The sequence below is a fragment of the Saccostrea cucullata genome, unplaced genomic scaffold (assembly GCF_032062105.1).
Source record: "Saccostrea cucullata isolate Sc308-1 unplaced genomic scaffold, CSIRO_AGI_Scuc_v1 ctg6725, whole genome shotgun sequence".
NCBI lineage: Eukaryota > Metazoa > Mollusca > Bivalvia > Ostreida > Ostreidae > Saccostrea > Saccostrea cuccullata.
This window is the reverse complement of record NW_026940439.1, coordinates 76,405-98,145: the sequence shown is the minus strand read 5'-3', so window position 1 is coordinate 98,145 and position 21,741 is coordinate 76,405. Positions and strand designations below refer to the sequence as shown.

At 34.8% G+C, this 21,741-nt stretch overlaps 2 protein-coding genes across 3 annotated transcripts in view; one reads left to right on the top strand and one right to left on the bottom strand.

Moving 5' to 3' along the window:
• Positions 1–3,986: 3,986 nt before the first annotated feature.
• The window catches only part of LOC134255421 (adhesion G-protein coupled receptor G4-like), a 32,377-nt gene continuing 14,622 nt past the window's right edge, over positions 3,987–21,741 (top strand). The window contains exons 1-11 of the mRNA XM_062737940.1: positions 3,987–4,119; positions 5,868–7,583; positions 7,984–8,076; positions 10,283–10,378; positions 10,615–10,845; positions 10,945–11,007; positions 11,295–11,465; positions 12,889–13,038; positions 13,563–13,661; positions 13,871–13,965; positions 14,422–14,610. Coding sequence (XP_062593924.1) covers positions 4,002–4,119; positions 5,868–7,583; positions 7,984–8,076; positions 10,283–10,378; positions 10,615–10,845; positions 10,945–11,007; positions 11,295–11,465; positions 12,889–13,038; positions 13,563–13,661; positions 13,871–13,965; positions 14,422–14,610 — 3,021 coding nt within the window. The 5' untranslated portion in view covers positions 3,987–4,001. The remainder of the gene's footprint in view (positions 4,120–5,867; positions 7,584–7,983; positions 8,077–10,282; positions 10,379–10,614; positions 10,846–10,944; positions 11,008–11,294; positions 11,466–12,888; positions 13,039–13,562; positions 13,662–13,870; positions 13,966–14,421; positions 14,611–21,741) is intronic.
• Positions 15,361–21,611, bottom strand: LOC134255417 (uncharacterized). 2 transcript variants are annotated; one of them, XM_062737933.1, is made up of 2 exons: positions 21,108–21,602; positions 15,361–16,270 (listed from the first exon to the last, which is right to left on the bottom strand). In XM_062737933.1, the coding sequence occupies exons 1-2, from the start codon at positions 21,370–21,372 to the stop codon at positions 16,242–16,244; spliced, it is 294 nt and encodes a 97-aa protein (XP_062593917.1). In that variant the 5' UTR covers positions 21,373–21,602; the 3' UTR covers positions 15,361–16,241. The 2 variants fall into 2 exon arrangements, with proteins under 2 accessions (XP_062593917.1, XP_062593916.1); XM_062737932.1 differs by lacking the exon at positions 15,361–16,270 and adding an exon at positions 18,695–20,509 and having other exon boundaries at positions 21,108–21,611.

Sequence of the window (21,741 nt, the reverse complement as noted above, 5' to 3'; positions counted from 1 at the left end):
TATTGCTGCATAAGTAAGGGAAGTTGACTATATAAAAGTTAAAGTCATCACGTTTATTATAGAGCTTGGTTGTTAGTTTTCCATTAACGTCTTTTTCAAGTAAAATACCCAGATATGAAACAGACGTGTCAGACTGGTATCTTTTATATCAATCCCACCAGGATATATCGTATCGACTTAAGAATGGAAATGAGAATCGTTAATTGACATTAGGTCGTCGATATATCTAAATGTCGAGTTGGAAGCCTGTAACTTTATATATTAAATACTAACAATTTTCTAATAGGTGCGATTGTATACCGAGAGTATTGTGGTTTGGTTGAAAGAAAAGAATGCAAGGTTAGAAAACTGAGAAATGTACGGAAGTCTCCGCTGAAGGCGGTCATAGAGAAACGAGAACTCTAATTTGATACATTTTTTGTAATAAAACACACAAGGAAGGTAACATGAAAATTCACTCATAAATATTGAATTAGTTTTTCATTTAAAGACCCAATTTTTTACCGTACGGTTACCTGAGGAGGGGGAGTGGTCGAAGTACCAGTGATGTTATTTAGCTGGAGACCCCCAATACCCAAGGTGTCAAAAATCTATATACACGTAGCAGTACACATGAAGTCTGTTTGGTAATCAGGGTCAACATTACGTGTTCAGTGTATAGTTTTGAGTGAAACTACGTAAAACATTTATTTTAATATGAACTTTATTTGTAAACTAACAGTATTCATCGTAATGTTTTGAAGGAAAAAAATATGAAGATATATATCATTTTATAAAATGTTTCGTTAAATTAAAGAAAAAAATCACGAGTCAAAACTAAAAACAAATAACATTTATTGTTTTTAATCTTCTATAAACGAAATCACCATAATTAAAAAAGTCTGAATATTGAAATAAAAAGATAATTAAAAACACGGACCTCTAAAACATCAGAGGTGGGATCAGGTGTCATGGTGGAGTTAGCATCCCTGCTGACCTGTCACATCCGCCGTGTGCTCCTTGTCATGATCGGGAAATAACGGAAAAATCCGTCGTCAATTCAGTGTATGAATAATGGACTAACAATAAGTATGAAAAACGGCAGTCATTATTTGACTCAATGATAAATTGTATTTGCTGACTAAGTCATTGTATCGACCAAAGCACTTACGAAATGATGATATTCTTGTTTCATCAACTTGTTTGTCAATAATTTATCTCGTTTTAGAATGAAGTTTTAGAAGGATGTGTCAATCAAACACGTCTAGAAATTTCAATAAACTTTCACAAAAATGCTTTAGCAACATATACGTAAGTCATCAAATGAAACAGAAAATTTGACAAAATGTTAAAATCAAATCTGTGGTGAAGCACCTTTAAATAAAAACTTCATAGTACTTGTCCGTAAAAAAAAAAAAAAAAAAAAAAAAAAAAAAAAAAAAAAATACAAATGACCAATGACAAGGTAAGTAAACTATCGAGTTTTTTTTTTTTTATCAATAACAGTTGTATATGATGTCAAAAACTTGATGAATTTTCTTTTTAATTATGCTTATACTACAAAAAAAAAAAAAAAAACAAAAACAAAAACAAAACAAACAAAAAAACTTACCGATAAATCTTATTTGTGTAAAATGTTGCGCATAATTTTTGAATTGAACATTGCATTAATTTATTCAAATATTCCCCATTTTAAAAAGTGTTTAATACGCATGCGCTATAAATAAAGTCACTTCCGCGGACGTTCTTGATGTAAACATGTTCAAGGTGTAATGCCTCTGTCATATGGAAAAATGTTATCGTGTTTGTGAATAAAAAGAAATCTTAACTGATCCGTATTTTTTTAAATTGCCCACTCATAGTCTCTTTCTGGATTTGTATTAATCTGTATAGCAGTATAATAAGGCACTGTGTAAGCCCCCCCCCCCCCCCTTACAAAAAAAAAAACGAAACAAATTACTGATAAAATGCTGATACATATTCGAATAGGCCTATTATTAAAAAAAAAACAACAAAAGCTAATTTTCGGTAGTGGATGTTCTGCAGACGGATCATTATTTACAAAATATGCAGATCAAATATAAGAATTTTTAATTATAAAGTTTTTACGAATTTATCTAGCCTGCTACAGCCATATTTTCTTCTCTGTATCTCTAGGAATTTTTTGGAGACTGATGACATGTCCATCTACAGTTTTACTTCTGACATTGCTGCAAATACAGCTGTAGTTCGTCTTCCGCGACCGATACCAAGAAACGTTTCTGCTCGATTGTATGTCATAACATAGAACTTTTACTTACAAGAACACATTTGGTGACAACTAAAGGCCTATTTCATTAGAATTAACCGTTTTTCAAGAATTTTTTATTTGTAAAATAATTGATTCACTGTATAGTATTAAAACTTTGAATGGAATTCTAAATGAATAATTTAATCTCATGTGCTCGTGTAATGAAGAAAGACTCATTAAAATAGCATAAGAATCATTAAAATAGCATCGACCTGAATTCGTGTTACATACATGTATGTCGTATAAGTCTGAGCTGCATTTAATCAAAGTTTTAGTGTAGGATCTAAGCATATGTACATGTATAGAACACGAAATTGATACAATAATTTCCTAACGTATTTCTCGTTAATTAACGGAAAACATTCTTTTCTCAAGTGTTATTTATGTTTTGAAAATCCTTTCAGTGTAAGTACATGTATTTATGTACTATTTATCTAGCCCCACCCCCACTTTTTTCCCAACATTACATTTTCTATTGAAAATGTTCATTGAAAGACAGGTTCCCCCCCCCCAAACCCCCCCCCCCCCCCCCCCCCCCCCCCCCCCCCCCCCCCCCCCCCACCCCACACACACACACAGTTTATACTACGGTAAAGATATAAGGGAAATGTAGTATTGTATGCCAAGGAACTGGTACTGAAATAAGTAGCTTTTTCGACTTTGGGCAAGGTTTTCCTTTGCTTGTCAACTTTTTTAGGTAAGAAAAAAATATTTCTTTAGCTGCCCCCCTTTTAAAGACGATGCTACGTGCCTGGCTAATTCGTATATCTTTCTAGAAAGGGTGGTGGCTAACAGGCCCTTTATAAAACCGCTTATTATCTAAAAAAAATTGCAAACTGTTTCCTTCTTTTAGATTTTTTAAATGCAGTGTGTAAGTTGATCACTATTTTGTTGGATTATCGTAATGCGTAGTCCGCGGAAGTTATGCTAGTGTAGAAGAGCTCCGATTTTGAGGGGAGATAACTCACTTTTTAAAATGGGGAATATTGAAAGATATTTTTGACACAAGAGGTTCTTATCAAACAAAAGCTCATTACATACTTCAAACAATAAATTGCTTTCCTTATTAATTCAAGATTTCTTTCTCCAATAGTTGCAACAGTTAAATCCAAAATAATTACCATTAGCGATTGTTTTCCCTTGAGATTTAATGGAAATCATGATCAGTATTTACAACATACAAGCACCTATACGTATATTCACCTTGTCACTGCGAGGTAGAATATACAAGAGGAACTACATTTGAATCAATACACTTGGGGTATTATATTGTATATTCTTTGAGCTCAATTTATAAAACAAATTACCTTTCTTATTCCAGTAGAAATAAAAGAAATTTACATTTACAATTAGTTTGTCATGTTCCCCCGAAATAGTCATGTGAGTTATACGTTTTAGCGTTACATTTAAAAAAAAATTTTTTGTTTTTTGTATTTTGTATATATGTCCTTAATTTGTATGCAATTATAATTATTTCGTTAACAATAAATATTCATTGGCATTCAAACGATTGTGTGTTTTTAATTGTTAAATTACAATTTTGACAGGATTTTCTCCGAGAATATCAACATTAACAACAAGTAAGTCTTTCAGTTTGTCTAATTATGCATTCTTGTTTTTCATGGTGTTTTCTATGCACAAATATACAAATTAAAGTGGAATAAATAAGTAATTTTCATATTTTTAGCGTCACCATGTGCAGCTGCAGGAATGTGCTGTCCAGGAACAAAATATGTCATGTTCCACAACAGGTCCATTGATGTTCAAAAACTCTTCAGGACTGTGTTATTGTGATAATTATTGCTTGCAAAGTCGAGATTGCTGTGTTGATTACAAAGAAACTTGTCAAGGTACTATTATGAGTTATGGATAGAACACTTTACAAAATATTAACAAGGCAAAATTATTCTGAAGCTTAACATAAATATAGTTAGGAATGCAGCCTGTTTCTAATTGAGACAGAAGTAGTTTGTCGGGACATTCTTCCTAACACTTCAGAAAGATATTTTTGTTTATTTTGTTTTTAAAGGCTCTCTCTACAACAGAGCAAAATGTTGTTTTGGATATTGAGAAATTGAGAAAAATATATTGTTTTAAGGTGTTAATATTGAGCTTAGCTATTTAATTTTCACTATGTAGTACCTAGCATTTACCCCAGAAAAAATTTACAAATACAACACAGTATCACGGAACAGAATTCACTGTCGTTCACTTCACTACAGGTAATACCTGGTACATGAAAATAACAATTATTTTATCTTGGCCTTTTAAAATGTCAAGAATGCTTGAATGGATTACAAATTGAGTAATATACTGTAAATTTCTATTTGAGAATTTAGATCCAAGGACAGATCACTCTAACTGCAAAAAGATACCATAGAATCAGAACTCTTAAGTGTTCAGTGTAGAGAGGTTTCTAAAAAAAAAATCGCCAAATCAAATCTGTAGATGCTAGTTGTAAAAAAACAAGGATATATTTGTGATTTTTGAAAAAAAAAAAAAAAAAAAAAATAAAAAAATATATATATATATATATATATATATATATATATATATATATATATATATATATATATATATATATATATATATATATATATATATATTCTTTTAGACTATTATTTATGAGGTCATTACGCTGAATTACCCTGAGGGGTACCATATTCACCGAACTCAACAAAGGTAAAGTTGAATATTGTACTTCGAAGGTGTTTACTTCTCTGTATTGACTGCAAAGAGCAGCAAAAAAGGGATAATATAAAGGAAACATATCTGTCTAAACTGGTAATATTATTTTGTTTGCTTGTTTGTTTATGTGTGTAAGGGTGAGGGTGTGTGTGTGGGGGTGGGGTGGGAGGGGGTGGGGGGTGATGTTGATTCGGTTTGTGTTAGAGTCTATGACATTAGAGAGCATTCTGTGGTAGGAAAATACTCTTTATCATCTAGGAAAACAATATACTTGACTGTTGATTTAACATGATGAAAATAGGGGAACTTGTTTTATATGAGAACATCGTTTACATGCGAAGCGGTTTACAAAAAAGCGTAAACTACCCCAGTTTATGTTATATCGTATAGCATAAGTTGAAATATACTTCATTCAGTGTAGAAAATGAGTCAGTTTTTCCTCGGGAAAAAGACTTCATATTTAGCATATTTTAAAGGAAGCGTAAAGCGGAGTAATACGTTTTTGACTAAACTCATTGTGACATAGGCAAGTTTTGTTATACAAAATGGATCAAATCTTTTACCCAATCAAATGACATGTTACAACTAAAATTGAATTATTACTTAGCCAATTCTGCATTTAACATTAACACCATACCTGAATTATTAATACACGATTTAAAGGCACTTACTGTTTACTGTCCATGTATTTGATTTTTCATAGATTTGTTACTGTATTTCAAAGAATACTTCTAAAACATGACTTACATTATTGTGATAGAAACACACAACACCCCTTAGTAATTAAAGGTAAATTGTAGAGGTGCAAACAAATTATTTAGAAAGAGGTACCTTTAAGAGCTATATAACCTTTACCATGTAAAACACATAATCTATTGTTTAAATTAGTTTCGTTGTTTTAAATTTTTAGCAATAAACGAGACTTCTTCAGAAAAATCGTATCATTCAACAGGCATTGTTTCTACAACTTCACAGCAATCTTCCCTAGGAACAAGTCCTACAATTCAACAAACAGAGACATCGCCAGAAACAAGTCCCATAATTCAACAAACAGAAACATCGCCAGAAACAAGTCCCACTATTCAACAAACGGAAACATCGCCAGAAACAAGTCCCACAATTCAACGAACAGAAACATCGCCAGAAACAAGTCCCATAATTCAACAAACAGAAACATCGCCAGAAACAAGTCCCACAATTCAACAAACAGAGACATCGCCAGAAACAAGTCCCACTATTCAACAAACGGAAACATCGACAGAAACAAGTCCCACAATTCAACGAACAGAGACATCGCCAGAAACAAGTCCCATAATTCAACAAACAGAAACATCGCCAGAAACAAGTCCCACAGTTCAGCAAACGGAAACATCGCCAGAAACAAGTCCCACAATTCAACAAACGGAAACATCGCCAGAAACAAGTCCCACAATTCAACAAACGGAAACATCGCCAGAAACAAGTCCCACAATTCAACAAACAGAAACATCGCCAGAAACAAGCAAAATCATTCTACAAACACAGACATCGTCAGAAACAAGTCCCACAATTCAACAAACAGAAACATCGACAGAAACAAGTCCCACAATTCAACGAACAGAGACATCGCCAGAAACAAGTCCCATAATTCAACAAACAGAAACATCGCCAGAAACAAGCCAGAAACAAGTCCCACAATTCAGCAAACGGAAACATCGCCAGAAACAAGTCCCACAATTCAACAAACGGAAACATCGCCAGAAACAATTCCCACATTTCAAAAAACAGAAACATCGCCAGACACAAGCAAAATCATTCTACAAACACAGACATCGCCAGAAACAAGTCCCACAATTCAACAAACAGAAACATCGACAGAAACAAGTCCCACTATTCAACAAACGGAAACATCGACAGAAACAAGTCCCACAATTCAACGAACAGAGACATCGCCAGAAACAAGTCCCACAATTCAACAAACGGAAACATCGCCAGAAACAAGTCCCACAATTCAACAAACGGAAACATCGCCAGAAACAAGTCCCACAATTCAACAAACGGAAACATCGCCAGAAACAAGTCCCACAATTCAACAAACGGAAACATCGCCAAACATCGCCAGAAACAAGCAAAATCATTCTACAAACACAGACATCGCCAGAAACAAGTCCCACAATTCAACAAACAGAAACATCGACAGAAACAAGTCAAACAATTCAACAAACAGAGACATCGCCAGAAACAAGTCCCATAATTCAACAAACAGAAACATCGCCAGAAACAAGTCCCACAATTCAGCAAACGGAAACATCGCCAGAAACAAGCAAAATCATTCTACAAACACAGACATCGCCAGAAACAAGTCCTACAATTCAACAAACGGAAACATCGCCAGAAACAAGTCCCACAATTCAGCAAACAGAGACATCGCCAGAAACAAGCAAAATCATTCAACAAACAGAGACATTCTCATCTAAAACGTTTTCTGAGGAAACTGTCACAACTTTGTCTTCAACTACAGATTTCTTAACTACCGATGCCACAACTGAATTAAAGAAATCAACTTTTCATTACACATCATTAGATACCGATACATGGGAAACATCTACCAATGCTTTTTCCCCTTCAACAATCTTCACATCTCAAAGTCAGATTTCAAAAATTGAATTATGAGCAATCATTAATCAATTTACACATGTTTCTTAACTAATAATCATTATTTTTATTGATTTATTGATAAAGGAATATCATTTATCCGTCCAATTTGTCATATAAGTTTATTTTCAATTTTATCTTCAGAACCATTAAGAGTTACCAATCTTACTGCAGAATGATGTACATGTACACATGTATATTTGCTAGAATATATATTGCTTGCAAAAAAACCTTTCTGCGAAGATCAACTCCATATTAAGACTAAGTTTGTTTAGTGTTTATAACCAACTGCTCTTGAAATTAAGAAATCTGTGTCTAAAATTATTGTCAAAAATTGTCCTATTGTTAATTTTGTGGATATCTTCAGTCACTATCTGTTTTTTCTTCTTCAGAAATATCAGAGATCACCCAGATTACAACAAGTGAAACTATTGACCTTTCAAAATCTTACTCGACTCCATCAAAGGCAACAGAAAGTTCCACAGGTGCCAAGTTTGATCATCAACTTCAAATAAAAGCATATGATATTATCAAAAAATGTTTGGCTCCAAGACCATAAACAGACTCAAGTCAAAATTTAGAATTTTGATATGAATATCGTTTAACATGTATCAGCTTAATATATAGCAGTTTTGTATATTTAAAATTGTTTTTGGACATCTAGTGAAAAAAAATTATTTCATTATCGAAATTTTTTTTGAAATTTTTACTTGAGTCTTTTCTCAATTTCTGTGGCCTGTTTATCTACCTACTTTTCATTTAAAATCGACCTAAATAATATTTGGAGCCTGAACTCAGGTGACTTATTGCTATCCGTTTTCGTCCGTCGTCATGCGTCGCGGGTTAACATTTGAATATTTTCAGCTTCTTCTCTGCAACCACTCAACCAATTTCAACCAAATTTGGCATAAAGCATCTATAGGTAAAGGAAAACAAAAATTGTGAATTTCATGGTCCCTGCCCCCCTGGGGCCTGAGGGATAGGGCCAAAAACACTAAAATTAATGTAATCTTAAAAAATTCTTCTTTACACCTGGACATCAAGCAAACTGTTTGCATGATTGTACTGTAATCAGTATTGAGTTCTTTACCAAAATTGTAAAATTCATGGCTCCAGGGTCAGTGGTTCTAGTGCTAGGGCGGGGCTAAATAGATTATATAATGAAAATGCATTATTTCTTTGAAATTCTTCTTCTCTGTTCTTGGGTTTTGAATAAACTAAATAAGTAAATAGTTATAATGAGAAAGAATGTCTCTACCAAAATTGTGAAATTCATGGCCCTGGGGTTATGGGTCCTAGTGCTAGGGCGGGGTTAAATAGATTATATAGTGAAAATCTTCTCTGCTCCTGGGCATTAAATAAACTAAATAAGTACACAGTTATGTTGAATAAGGCTGCCTCTACCAAAATTGTGAATTTCATTGACCCAGGGTCAGAGGTTCTGGTGTTAGGGCGGGGCTATATAGATCATATAGTGAAAATACATTAATTCTTTAAAAATCTTCTCCTATGCTCCTGAGTACTAAACCAATGAACTATGTACATAGTTATGATGAGGAAGGATGCATCCAGATTTGTGAATTTCAGAGCCCGAGGGTCAGGGGTTTTGTTGTTAGGACAGGGCTCTTATAATTATTGAAAATGCATGAATTCTTCGAAAACCTTTTCCTTAGCTCCTGGGTATTATCACAACTTCTAAGTACATATTATGATGATGAAAGAATGTCCCTTCCAAAATTGTTAATTTCAGGGCCCCTGTATTAGGGGTTATTGGGGTGGGGGTCTATTGATTATAGTAGTGAAAATAAATTTCTTTTGAAATCTGCATCTTTGGTATTAATCAAACTTTATAGTGAAATAAAACTGATGAATAAGGTTTCCAGAATTATCAAAAATGTGAATTCCATGGGCCAGGGTCAGTGGTTCCTATGGGGTGCATATATAAAGTGGAAATGCATTTTTCTTTAAAACTCTGATCTACCTCTGCTATTGAGTAACCAAAGTAAGAACTATGTATAATTATGATAAGCAATAGTGCATCTTTCAAAATTTTGAATTTTATGAGCCCAAGGGTCACGGGTTTCATTTGTTGGAAGTTGTTTCATATATCAGGTGAAAAATAAGGCTTTCGAAAACCTTTTCTTTTTTTTTTATCCAGGGTGTCATTTATTTGATGTGTTCTAAGTACATATTAATAATGAATTGAGTCTCTCTTCACTTATGATATTTCCATATAACATCTAAAATCATATATTTATTTGTTTGTTTTTAATCGTTTTATACGAACGCCAGTGCAAGATAGAAAAATGTATTTTATCAGGTGGCCGCCAAATAAGTATTTAGTGGCTGCCATATAAACATTTGAAAGCATCCAGAAATCTTTTGCTGTCTCTAGAACTTTAACTGGCTTCTCTAGATATACCATTGTTTTCTATAGCTAACTGTAGATTACGTACTTCGGCTTCTAAAATTCACATTGCAAACTACTTTACAAGCAAAACTTTATGAGAAGAAAAATGATTTTTTCTTTGAAATTACAAAATTATGATATTTTGAATTATATGATTTCTTGTTTCTGTAATTGTAAAATCAATGAAAGAATCTCTTACAGTGTAGCATTGAAAACAAATCTAGCGAAAGCTATATAAGTTAAAAAAAAACTCATTGACTTGGTAATTTTAAAAAAAATAGACAAGGAAGATTCATGCACGTGCCAGCATGGAGGGACTTGTAAAGATTCGGTCTGTGTGTGTGCTATTGGATACCAGGGCATATATTGTGAGGATGGTTAGTATTATCTTAATTTACAAAATTCCTCTCTGAACTTTCCGCCGATGATGCCTAATATGATTTCTATAATGGTTATTGGGAAATTAAATCATTATTTAAAAAAATTATTTAAGACACAGCTAAAGAAGTATATTGTGACAATCTAAATCTTTTGGGGTTGAATAAAGAATCAGTGAAATCATCTTAAGCGAATGAAAGATAAAAAGATATCTAATATAACATTGTAACTACAGAACACATAGAAATCCTATCCTATAAGAGTAGCAACTCAGTAATACGTGAAGGAAAGTCAGCATGGTTCCAAGCAGAGATCGTCGGTCCTGTTGGTTTCAGTGTCCAGTGGTCTCGAAATGGAGATTCAATAAGCAGCACAGCATCCAGATATGTAATGACGTCATCCAAAACAGCAAATGACACAACGATACATGTCCTGAATATCACAACTGTTTTACAACGGGATGAAGGTAAATTAAAATGATATCTCAATAACACATTCATGTAATTTACAGTGTACTCATATAGACGATTTTTTTGAAAAACATTTTTCTTTATCTTTCTCATAGGTTATTGGACAGTGGAAGCATTAACAAGTTTGACCACTGAAGCCAGAATTATAACAGTAAAGGGTACGAATACATATACATAAGATATAAGTGGAAAAATATTTAATTCGTATTCGTATTAATTCGAGTTATAATTAAAGACCTATTTAGTAAGATTTTAATATTTGTGAAGGTCTGTCTTCTATCTAGGTTTATGTCGAGTTGAAGGCCACATGAAGTGTTTTCCTCTACTCATGTAGAAGTTTTTTGAATACTTTTTGCTTCACATGAATCAGCTTGCAGAGGAGAAAAAAAAGTGACCAACGAGTGTAATGTAAAATATTCCATCAGTTATTCATTCTGCCTTTTAGTACTTCCAAGACTTTTGCTGCAGATGGCACCAGAATATGATTTCTCAATTAAAACCGGTGAAAGTATAAATCTCCGATGTGACGTCATCAACCCTAAATCCCTGACTGGTATATCTGACGGAAGTTTAGTCTGGAAGAAAGATGGCATTGATATATTACTAGGTATGGAATGTATATTTCCTTAAGCGTTTTCATTTTTCTTTTTTTCTCCTTTCATTTAAGCATTGAATTCATATTTTGGGATGTCTTTGGTCTTATAACTACGGAATCCCATTTAGGACCTATCAAAAATATTTTTGAATTCGTTATAGCGATTTTTAGAATTCGTTATAAAGAATTTAATTTGTTATAACAGATTTTCAGAATTCTTTATAACGAATTTAATTTGTTATAACAGATTCATTGAATTCGTTATTACGAATTTAATTCGTTATAACAGATTCATTGAATTCGTTATAACGAATTTAACTTGTTATTACAGTTTCGCTGAATTCGTTATAACGAATTTACGTTATGACGATTTGTTGAATTTGCTACTTTCAAGAATTTATTTTGTAATAACAGTTAAATTTTATAATGAATTCAATATCTTCATAAAAAGTTCGTTAAACGAATTCGAGAGAGAGAGAGAGAGAAATGCGCTTTTGTATTCAATTTATGTGGCACGGCCAGGTGTGTTATTACGGAAGCCCATTTAAAAAGATATTATTGAATTTGTTATAACGATTTTTACAATGTGTGTAACGAATTTAATGTGTTGTTTATTTGTAATAACAGATTTATTGAATTCGTTATAACAAATTTAATTTGTTATAACAGATTTATTGAATTCGTTATTACGAATTTAATGTGTTATTACAGATTTGTTGAATTCGTTTTAACCAATTCAAGAATTTGGAATTTTTGAATTGGTTATAATATATATTAGCAAATTAAAGTATTCGTTATAACAAATTCAATAAATCTGTAATAACAAATTAAATTCGTTATAACGAATTCTTAAAATTCGTTATAACGAATTCAAAAATATTTTTTGATAGGTCCTAAATGGGCTTCCGTAGTTATAGGACCGAAGACATCCCAAAATATGAATTCAATACTTAAATTTACATTCTTTAATTTTTTCTCTTCATAATTATTTATTTCGGTAATCTTTGATGTGAATTTAGCGTCAGGTCAATGCTTTATAGACGTAAGAGCCGTTTGTGACGTTTGTGACGTCGTAAAGTTAAATAATGCAAACGAACATTGAGAGGAAAAACAGTGACAAACTAATTTTAAATGCACATTTGTTGTATTTTTACGTTAATTCAACAGGGTTAATTTTTTAATATTAAATTGTGTCACACAATGTACATTTTGGTGTTCATAAAGTATTGAAATTGCATATTGTTCCTACTGTGTATTCTAACGCGCGGTGACAAGGTTTCGCGTGTGTTACAGAGATTTGATATATTATAGTCATGGATTTCTAATGGATTTCATAAAGAAAATTACACTGAATGTAAATATATTACAATATAGTGGACCAACTTAAAAAATGCAAATACTGTGACATATGCAAGAACCTTTTCATATTATATGAATATTTTAGATTCTGGATTCAATATAAGCACATCAAACGTATCTTCTACATTGGAGAAAGAATTGGCGGATTTTGGTGACGCAGGACGCTTTTCGTGTTCCCACTCTACCTATCCAGATCCAGTATCTGTTTCTATAGCTATTTCTGTTACAAAACCAGGTATGTCATTCATGTTGTCTGCTTTCACAAATCTGATTATTTAAGGACAGATGATACTTCCTCAATGATATATTATTTTTCCCAAGATTTTGTCATTGAAGTATTGCTAGTGGAATATGTTTAGTCACTACTGACTATGTTTACTTGAATATAATTACTAAATTGAGGTACCTTATCAGGCATTTGTGCAAGATAGCAGAGTGGAGGATTCTTATATAATCCTTCTGGTAAAAAACTTAATTTTACCAAAATCAATTTCTAAGTATTTTAATATTTTTAAGACGATAAGAAACTGGTTCAGAAATTGGAATTTAATCAAATATTTGAATATTTTTCATACATTACAAAAATGTACAAAACAGATGTTTGAGGAACGTATCATCTGATCTTAATATACGTGTTTTATCCAAAAGAAATATTTCTATTTAAAATATGAAAAGCTAGCTACCGGAAACCATTTAACCATTTAAGAAAATAGAAATATAGTTTTCATCAATCTGTTTTAATTCAATTTTAATAAACAGAACAAATCAGATGTGCAGACGACGAGTTTGACAATATAAAATGGAAATCTACGATTGCTGGAACAACTAAAAAGGAGTCATGTCCTGAAAACCAAAAAGGTATAATTTAAAGTCAAAAACCTAATGTTGATTTTTAAAAAAAATGAACTTTTGCCATTCACAAATCAATGCATAAGGAATCATAATAATCAAAACAATAAGTTAAAAAAAATTAATTCTTACCCCTACATATATATTTCTACTTATGCGAATTGTAAGCCATTTCTTCAAAATGAAATGAGAGATTATTGTTTTTTTCTATTTCAAAGGAACTGCGACTAGATATTGTAATTTTCAAGGTCTTTGGGAATCCCCCGATCTCATCAACTGTACTGATGTCGCTTTGGTAAATGCCAATGAGGAGGTAAGTATCTGATGGATACGGAAATCACTTTATATGACATTATGAGTGTTTAAAAAAAAGTTTTCCTCTCCATAGATTTTAATCTTATCAAATTTTATCACAGAATTTCTAAATTCTAAAAATACATTTTTTCTTTTAATCTCGTAGATGAAGCAAATAAAATTTATGTGACTTTTTTTTCTTCATTTGGTATATAAAATGTGTGTAAAAACAAAAATATTAATACAAATATGTATTCAAATTTGTTAAATTAAATGATCACGCTGTCTTAGCTGACATGCTGATATCGTTCAATTATGTTCAAATTATAACCCTCGCATAGAATTGGGCCAAATATGCAGTAAATAAATTTTCAAATGAAGAAAAATATTACCTTAATTGGTAAGATGAGTCTTAGCCATATTTCGTTTTGTTTTAAATTCATAATAGCATCAATTTCATTTTTCATATCCTCAGTTGGATAGTATAATTGCTGATGGCACAACTAAGAATGTAGATGAGGCTGTGAACAACACGTTAGTGAAGATGAAGAATCTGACGTCACAAAGAAGTGAACTGAGTGCCGGGGATATTAGCTCCTCTCTTGACATCCTAGAGAAGATTGTCAACGTCACAAATATGACAAGTGCCAACGTGCAGAAAGAGGTGAGATTAATGTTATACATACATTCTCTTTTAAGTCTTCAATGCATTTGTTTGCATGTGAAAATGCTTACATATTGTTCCTAATTGTTTTCTTTTTAGAAAGCTTTACCCTTATTTCTGTTTGAAAATAACCTCCATTAAGTAGCCTTATCTTAGCTTTGGACGAGATTTGAACACAACATATTTAAATCATACATACAAACTACACACGATATACAAACGGAGGCCAAATGCTTAATAGAATGCTCCCATTTGTTATGCGTAAAGAAGGATATGGAGATAACGAACAATATTCAATCTCAAAGTCCATAAAACAATACAAAATAGGAGCAGAGCAAGCACGGACCTCCGAAACATCAGAGGTGGGATCAAGTGGTCATAGAGGAGTGAGCATCCCTTTCTTAAAAAATGTTTTAAAAATCATTAGAACGAGGTTTTCAGGAAGCAAACACATGATTTGCCTTTTAGTGAACCTTCAAGTATATTTAATAAATAATTAAGTATGACCAACTCAACTTTGTTTAATTTATTTTACAATGATTTCCATATAAAATCAAATATGTCTAAATTTCAGACAAAGAGAGAAGTAATTGATTTGAAACTTGGATACTGAATTCTCTTGTACATGTAGTTGCAATAACTCATTAGTTAAGAGAATTTCTCAGTCTATGGTGAACAATGTAAATCTGCCTCATATATTAAAAAACCGAACCTTCTTGTCTTTGGTATATTAATTATAGATACAGGGAGCATGATCCCTTTACACAACTTTCCGCTTAGTGTACTACCCTCATACAATGCACTTGCAGCGCAAGCGCTTTGCTTTGAGTCCATCCACTACTAAGATAGAAGACATACAGACAACTCAGATCAGACCCATCCTATCATGTAAACGCCTGTAATGATAACACCTGTATTAAGTTCTATCACTTTATTATTAACACTTTGAGCACAAAAACACACATTTATTACAATCAACATAATTGGAAATAAAAAGGCCGCAATTTTTTGTGGGGGACGGGGGATACCTACAAATGTACCAAAATAACCATGGGCACATGGGGGGCCGAGTGTAAGTACAAGTGCCCGATCCGAACGGTCACCACGTTCTGGACCAGTGAATGCGGGACTGCCCTTCTCCCTGTCTCCAGCGCCACCTGGTGTACCCACTTACTTTACCAGACTGTGGCCTCCCCCCGCTTGTGCGAGGTGGAGGTGGAACCAGCCATGACAGGCCATGAACCACGGATGTTACCATATAATGTTACTTTAGACAACTTATGTGCTACATGTACTTATGTATTACATACCAAAACGCCCCCCTGCTTTGAGGCAGGGTGGGGAGACAACCAGGTTATGGGGCCACTTGATCCCAACATACACAAAAGTATCACCCAGTCCCCGCCCCCCCATCCCGGAATTGCGACAATAAAAAAGAGGGTTAAAGGATAAATTCCCAAACATGATTTTCCCCATTTATGATTAACCAGGCTTCCCCTGTTATAAAAGTGTCCATGGTAGATAATTTACACTACATGCACTAGAAAGTCTAATGAACTGGTATAAGCGTGTATTCCTTGATGGTCATAGGCTCTGTGCTGCTCACATTTTCCTACACTGATGGATGCCTGCTATCCCCATGGATCCACATTCCAGTTTCCTGCAAGATAAAACAAAACCAGCAGAAAAGAAAACTCTTTAATTTATAATTATTAACGACCTTTCAACTATTAATTACAGGGGTGGGTGGGCTGGGAAAAAAGCGTCTGATTTCAACAATTTGCTGGTTTGAAAAGGGAGATAACTTCCGGTGCATCTTTGTAATTAATTCGTACACAGTTTGACTCGTAATACGACTTTGTATATTCCTGATGTAATAACTTGTGTACACTTCGTCCCAAATAACCAAACATTAAAGCCCTGTCCTAAATTAATAATTTACTATTTGATATAAAATCAAATAATCTTGATTAATTATAGATACAGGGAGCATGATCCCTTTACACAACTTTCCGCTTAGTGTACTACCCTCATACAATGCACTTGCAGCGCAAGCGCTTTGCTTTGAGTCCATCCACTACTAAGATAGAAGACATACAGACAACTCAGATCAGACCCATCCTATCATGTAAACGCCTGTAATGATAACACCTGTATTAAGTTCTATCACTTTATTATTAACACTTTGAGCACAAAAACACACATTTATTACAATCAACATAATTGGAAATAAAAAGGCCGCAATTTTTTGTGGGGGACGGGGGATACCTACAAATGTACCAAAATAACCATGGGCACATGGGGGGCCGAGTGTAAGCACAAGTGCCCGATCCGAACGGTCACCACGTTCTGGATCAGTGAATGCGGGACTGCCCTTCTCCCTGTCTCCAGCGCCACCTGGTGTACCCACTTACTTTACCAGACTGTGGCCTCCCCCCGCTTGTGCGAGGTGGAGGTGGAACCAGCCATGACAGGCCATGAACCACGGATGTTACCATATAATGTTACTTTAGACAACTTATGTGCTACATGTACTTATGTATTACATACCAAAACGCCCCCCTGCTTTGAGGCAGGGTGGGGAGACAACCAGGTTATGGGGCCACTTGATCCCAACATACACAAAAGTATCCCCCAGTCCCCGCCACAGGACATAGACACTATGTCCCCCACAAAAATTGAGTATTTGAAATAAAACATTGAATTAACTTGGAGGATATACATTGGTTCTCTTGTTTAAAAACATGTGTAGAGCAGACTGCAGGTTATTAAGGTAAACCTCAAGACCAGTTTTTGACAAGTGGGTACCATCATGCCTGAACAATTGTATTTCCGAGATTTTAATGGTTGAGTCATTATTTATGTAACAGCCATTAACTTCAGTAGTTATAAACTTTTTGATAGACTTGTTAACTTTGAGCCTTTTCTTGTTAATTTTTGCACCTGCTTTGGGAGGGGCACCATGCCAGTACAGCCCAGGTAATATTGAAGAAAAAATTAAAGTGGTACTTGGGAGAAGTGCGTTATAGCGATACAGGCTGCACTGTATTTGATGAATAAGTTTGATGCTTGTTAAATCTGGTGTAGTTAAATCATTAGACCCAAGGTGTATCAATAGAAATTTGGGTGTAGGATACTGAAGTAAATAATCCGAAACTGCCTTGTCTAACTGATCCCAAAGCATACCCCTACGCCCTAGCCAAGAAATTGTGGCAGGTAAATTAAGGTTACTTCCACCTGATCGATAGGTTGCAGCATGCTGGCCTGCCCAGAATGGAATTGATGATGCAAGTATCCAAATGGTTGGGGTACCTGAAAAATCTTTGGTAGAGTTAGTAGGTGCTACAATCACAGGGGACAGCTTTACTGTCTCCTAATGTAAGTTAAATATGAAGTTGACCGCCATCTTCCTTTTGCTTTTATTTCAGTATCCGAGAGACCTTGTTTGGCAAGCTCGGTTGCCATGCCAATTCTGAAACTATGTGACCTAAAGTGCCCTGTGACCCCAATGAATTGTAATGCTTTTTGTAAAATGGCTTGAAACGGTACTTTGTAAGGGGCTTAGAATTTAGATGTGTAAGAAGCTTGTCATTTCTTTGTAACCCCTCTCTTTAAAGCAGAAAATTATTTAAGATTGTGATTGGGCTGATAATGGATTCCGTATGAGAGGCGATATCTACTTTAACAGATTGTCCAATTTGGTCCGTTTTAGATCTTTGAATAGTAATTTGGCAAAGGTTTTGATTCTTTATTGTAATGTCTGAGAAATTGAGTGCCAGTGTTTCACTTACTCTTAACAAACCATAAAATGTAAGCGTAAATGCTGCTGAAAAGAGGGCGGATTCATATCCGGAACTGCAAACATTGGGCAGGGAATGGATAATTTTGTGAAAAAGCTCAAATGAAATAGGGATTCTTTGGTCTTTGTTTGTACCTACTGATCTACGCAGCCCTTCCAGGGTTTTAGAAACTATGAAACATTTTGTTATGTCCTGAAAGCCATGTATTTTGTGTATGTATGAGATTGCATTTAGGTACAGTGATACTGTTCTGTATGACATATTGTTAAGTGAGAGGAAACCAATAAAATTCACGAGCTGTTGCACTGGTGCTGGCCATATAATTTGGTAATTAAATTCTGAAATGAAGTTTTGAAATTTGTTCAGCGCTGTTGAATATGCTCGATGTGTTGATGGTGCTATTGAACATTGTAGTAATCGATTGGCTTCAAGCATTATATTTCCCAGATGTGGCTTGGTAGTGGGGTGGGCCCTAGGTCTGCCTGCGGTGCCAGTCGCCTGAATCTGCCCCACTGAAATCGAGATAAGGAGTCTGCAATGAAGTTTTGTTTTGTGGGGATATACAAGGCCTTAATACAGATATTTGACTTTAGGCATATTAACACAAGCTTGCGGACAAGATTCATGACCCTATCAGATTTAGACGTCGAGTTGTTGATGATGTGGACAACTGACATGTTGTCAATGTGGAAAACAAGTCTGGAATTGGCAAAGTGGCTCTGCCATAATATAATAGCAACCACGACGGGGAAAAGTTCCAGGAAAGTCATGTCCCTAGTAATACCTTGTTCAACCCAAAGGCTTGGCCAGACCCCATAAGCCCATTTCCCCCTAAAGTAAATACCAAACCCTCCATTAGTTCCCCCTGAGCTATCTGTGAAAAGTTGAATTGTGTCATTGTGAATCCAGGGCTGGGTAAATATAACCGATATACCATTGTAAGATTGCAAAAAAGTTTTCCATACTGTGAGGTCAGCTTTTATGTTCTTTGTTACCCTTATTCTGTGATGCTGTTTAGTAATACCTATTGTTGAATTTATAAGGCGGCGGCAGAACGCCCGGCCAGGGGCAATGACCTTGCACGCAAAGTTTAATAAGCCAATAAGTGACTGCATTTCTCTCAGGGAGACTTTCTTTGCCTTCAAAAAGTGTTCTAATACGCCATTAATCTGGTTTAATTTTTCTGAGGGGAGTTTCATGGTCATATTGACCGTGTCCAATTCTATTCCCAAGAATGTTAAGACTTGTGTAGGTTCGACTGTTTTGTCATGAGCAATTGGGACACCAATATCTGAACATATGTATTTAAAAACATTTAAGGCATTGTGGCAAGTGGATGTGCCTGGTGGGCCGCAGAAAAGGAAATCATCAAGGTAGTGAATTATCAGATCATTTTGGGAGTAGTTTTGAGTGAGCCAATGTAGGAATGATGCAAACCTGTCAAATAATGCACAGCTGATTGAAGAGCCAAAAGGTAACATTTTATCAAAATAGTATTTGTCCTGAAATCTGAAACCAAGCAGGTCAAAGTCACCTGGGGATACTGGGAGCAGTCTAAATGCTGATTTAATGTCCGTCTTAGCTAAATAGGCCCCTTTCCCCACCTTAGCTATCATTTCTGCTGCTTGATCTATATTGCTGTAATGTACTATACATGCTTCAGGGTCAATAAAATCATTAATTGACTTGTTTTCTGGGTAAGAGAGATGATGTATGAGTCGCATGTCACCATCTTTTTTAGGCACAAGGCTTAAGGGGGAGACCTGCAGGTTTGGAAATGGAGGGTGAACAAAAGGGCCTGCAACTCGTTTTAATGTTACTTCTTTTTGAATTTTACTTTCAGCTATTACTGTATTAGCCTTGAGGCTAGGGAGGTTACAAGATTCATGGGGGGGGCCTGGGGCCCAAATATTGGAGATTAAAACCATACTTAAAACTCTGGAATATGAATTCACAATCAGAGTATCCAACTAAATGTTTACATAAATTTTGTAACTTGATTGGTGTTGTGCCCAAAGAATATATTGAACCATTATTTTGAACACCTGGCACTTGGGTGGTTAGCTCCGCACTTGCTGCATGCATGTCTGTACTTGCACCTAGGGAAGAAAGGGCAACTTACTCCCTTGTTAAAATGATTACAATAAAATGCCGAAGTACGGTTTGAATTGCTTGGGTAAGAACTTTGACTTTGAGAAGAGGTACGATTATACGTTTGAGTAGTTTCATGCTTGTTAGATATGTACAAAAGCCAAAATTCCTGATTAATTTGACCCCATGACAGCTGGGGTTGGTTGGCCATTTTTAAACGAAACTGCTCGTCATATTTAAACCAATTATTTGACCTAGTAGCAGCCATTCTGATATCTCTGAGATACTTGAGTAGTTCTTGAGCCCGTTTTGGAAATTTCTCTAACATTACGCTTGTAAATATAATAAAAGCCGATGTCCACTTATCGATTGTAAGAAAAGTGTTTCTTTTTGGTTTCACAATGCATAGCCGCCCTTCTTTAATTTTTATGTCCCCTTGTGATTCATAATCTTGTAATTCACAAGCTGTTTTAGTAAGCAGTGAGAGATCGATAAATTTGCCCTCCCATATTTGGTTTTTAATCTTCTGAGGGACGTGTGAACCTACGGAATCATAACAACTGATTTCTTGTAGTGGCTGACTTGAAAAATTTAAATTTGACTCACCGCTTCCACTGGGGATTTCAGGGATGCTTTGATCTATTTGTGATGTCAGCGTAGGTTGTATAGTATCGGATGGCAGAGGAAGAGCTTCTGGGGGAATTCCACCGGCGTCTGTTGCCTCGGCCGGGGCCTGGCGTGTTGGCGTGAGATTTGTCCTGGGCCTAGTGCTTTGACTGCACCGGTGCCCTCTGCCTCTCGATGGGGTGCCCATGGTCTCCCTCCGCTTCCTGGACGCTCTCTTGGTCACTCTCGTTCTAACTGGCGGCATGATTTCGATTCTAGTAACGTGATGGCTTTTGATTGCTTTGGTGTTGAAAAAAGCGTCTGATTTCAACAATTTGCTGGTTTGAAAAGGGAGATAACTTCCGGTGCATCTTTGTAATTAATTCGTACACAGTTTGACTCGTAATACGACTTTGTATATTCCTGATGTAATAACTTGTGTACACTTCGTCCCAAATAACCAAACATTAAAGCCCTGTCCTAAATTAATAATTTACTATTTGATATAAAATCAAATAATCTTGAATAATTTTAGGCAGTATCCAGGTTCTTGTTCATAATGTGTTGACTTTTAAAGTCTTAATCATTCAAAAAGGTGTAAAACTAGGGTTTCTAGTGCTTTGAAATTTCGTGC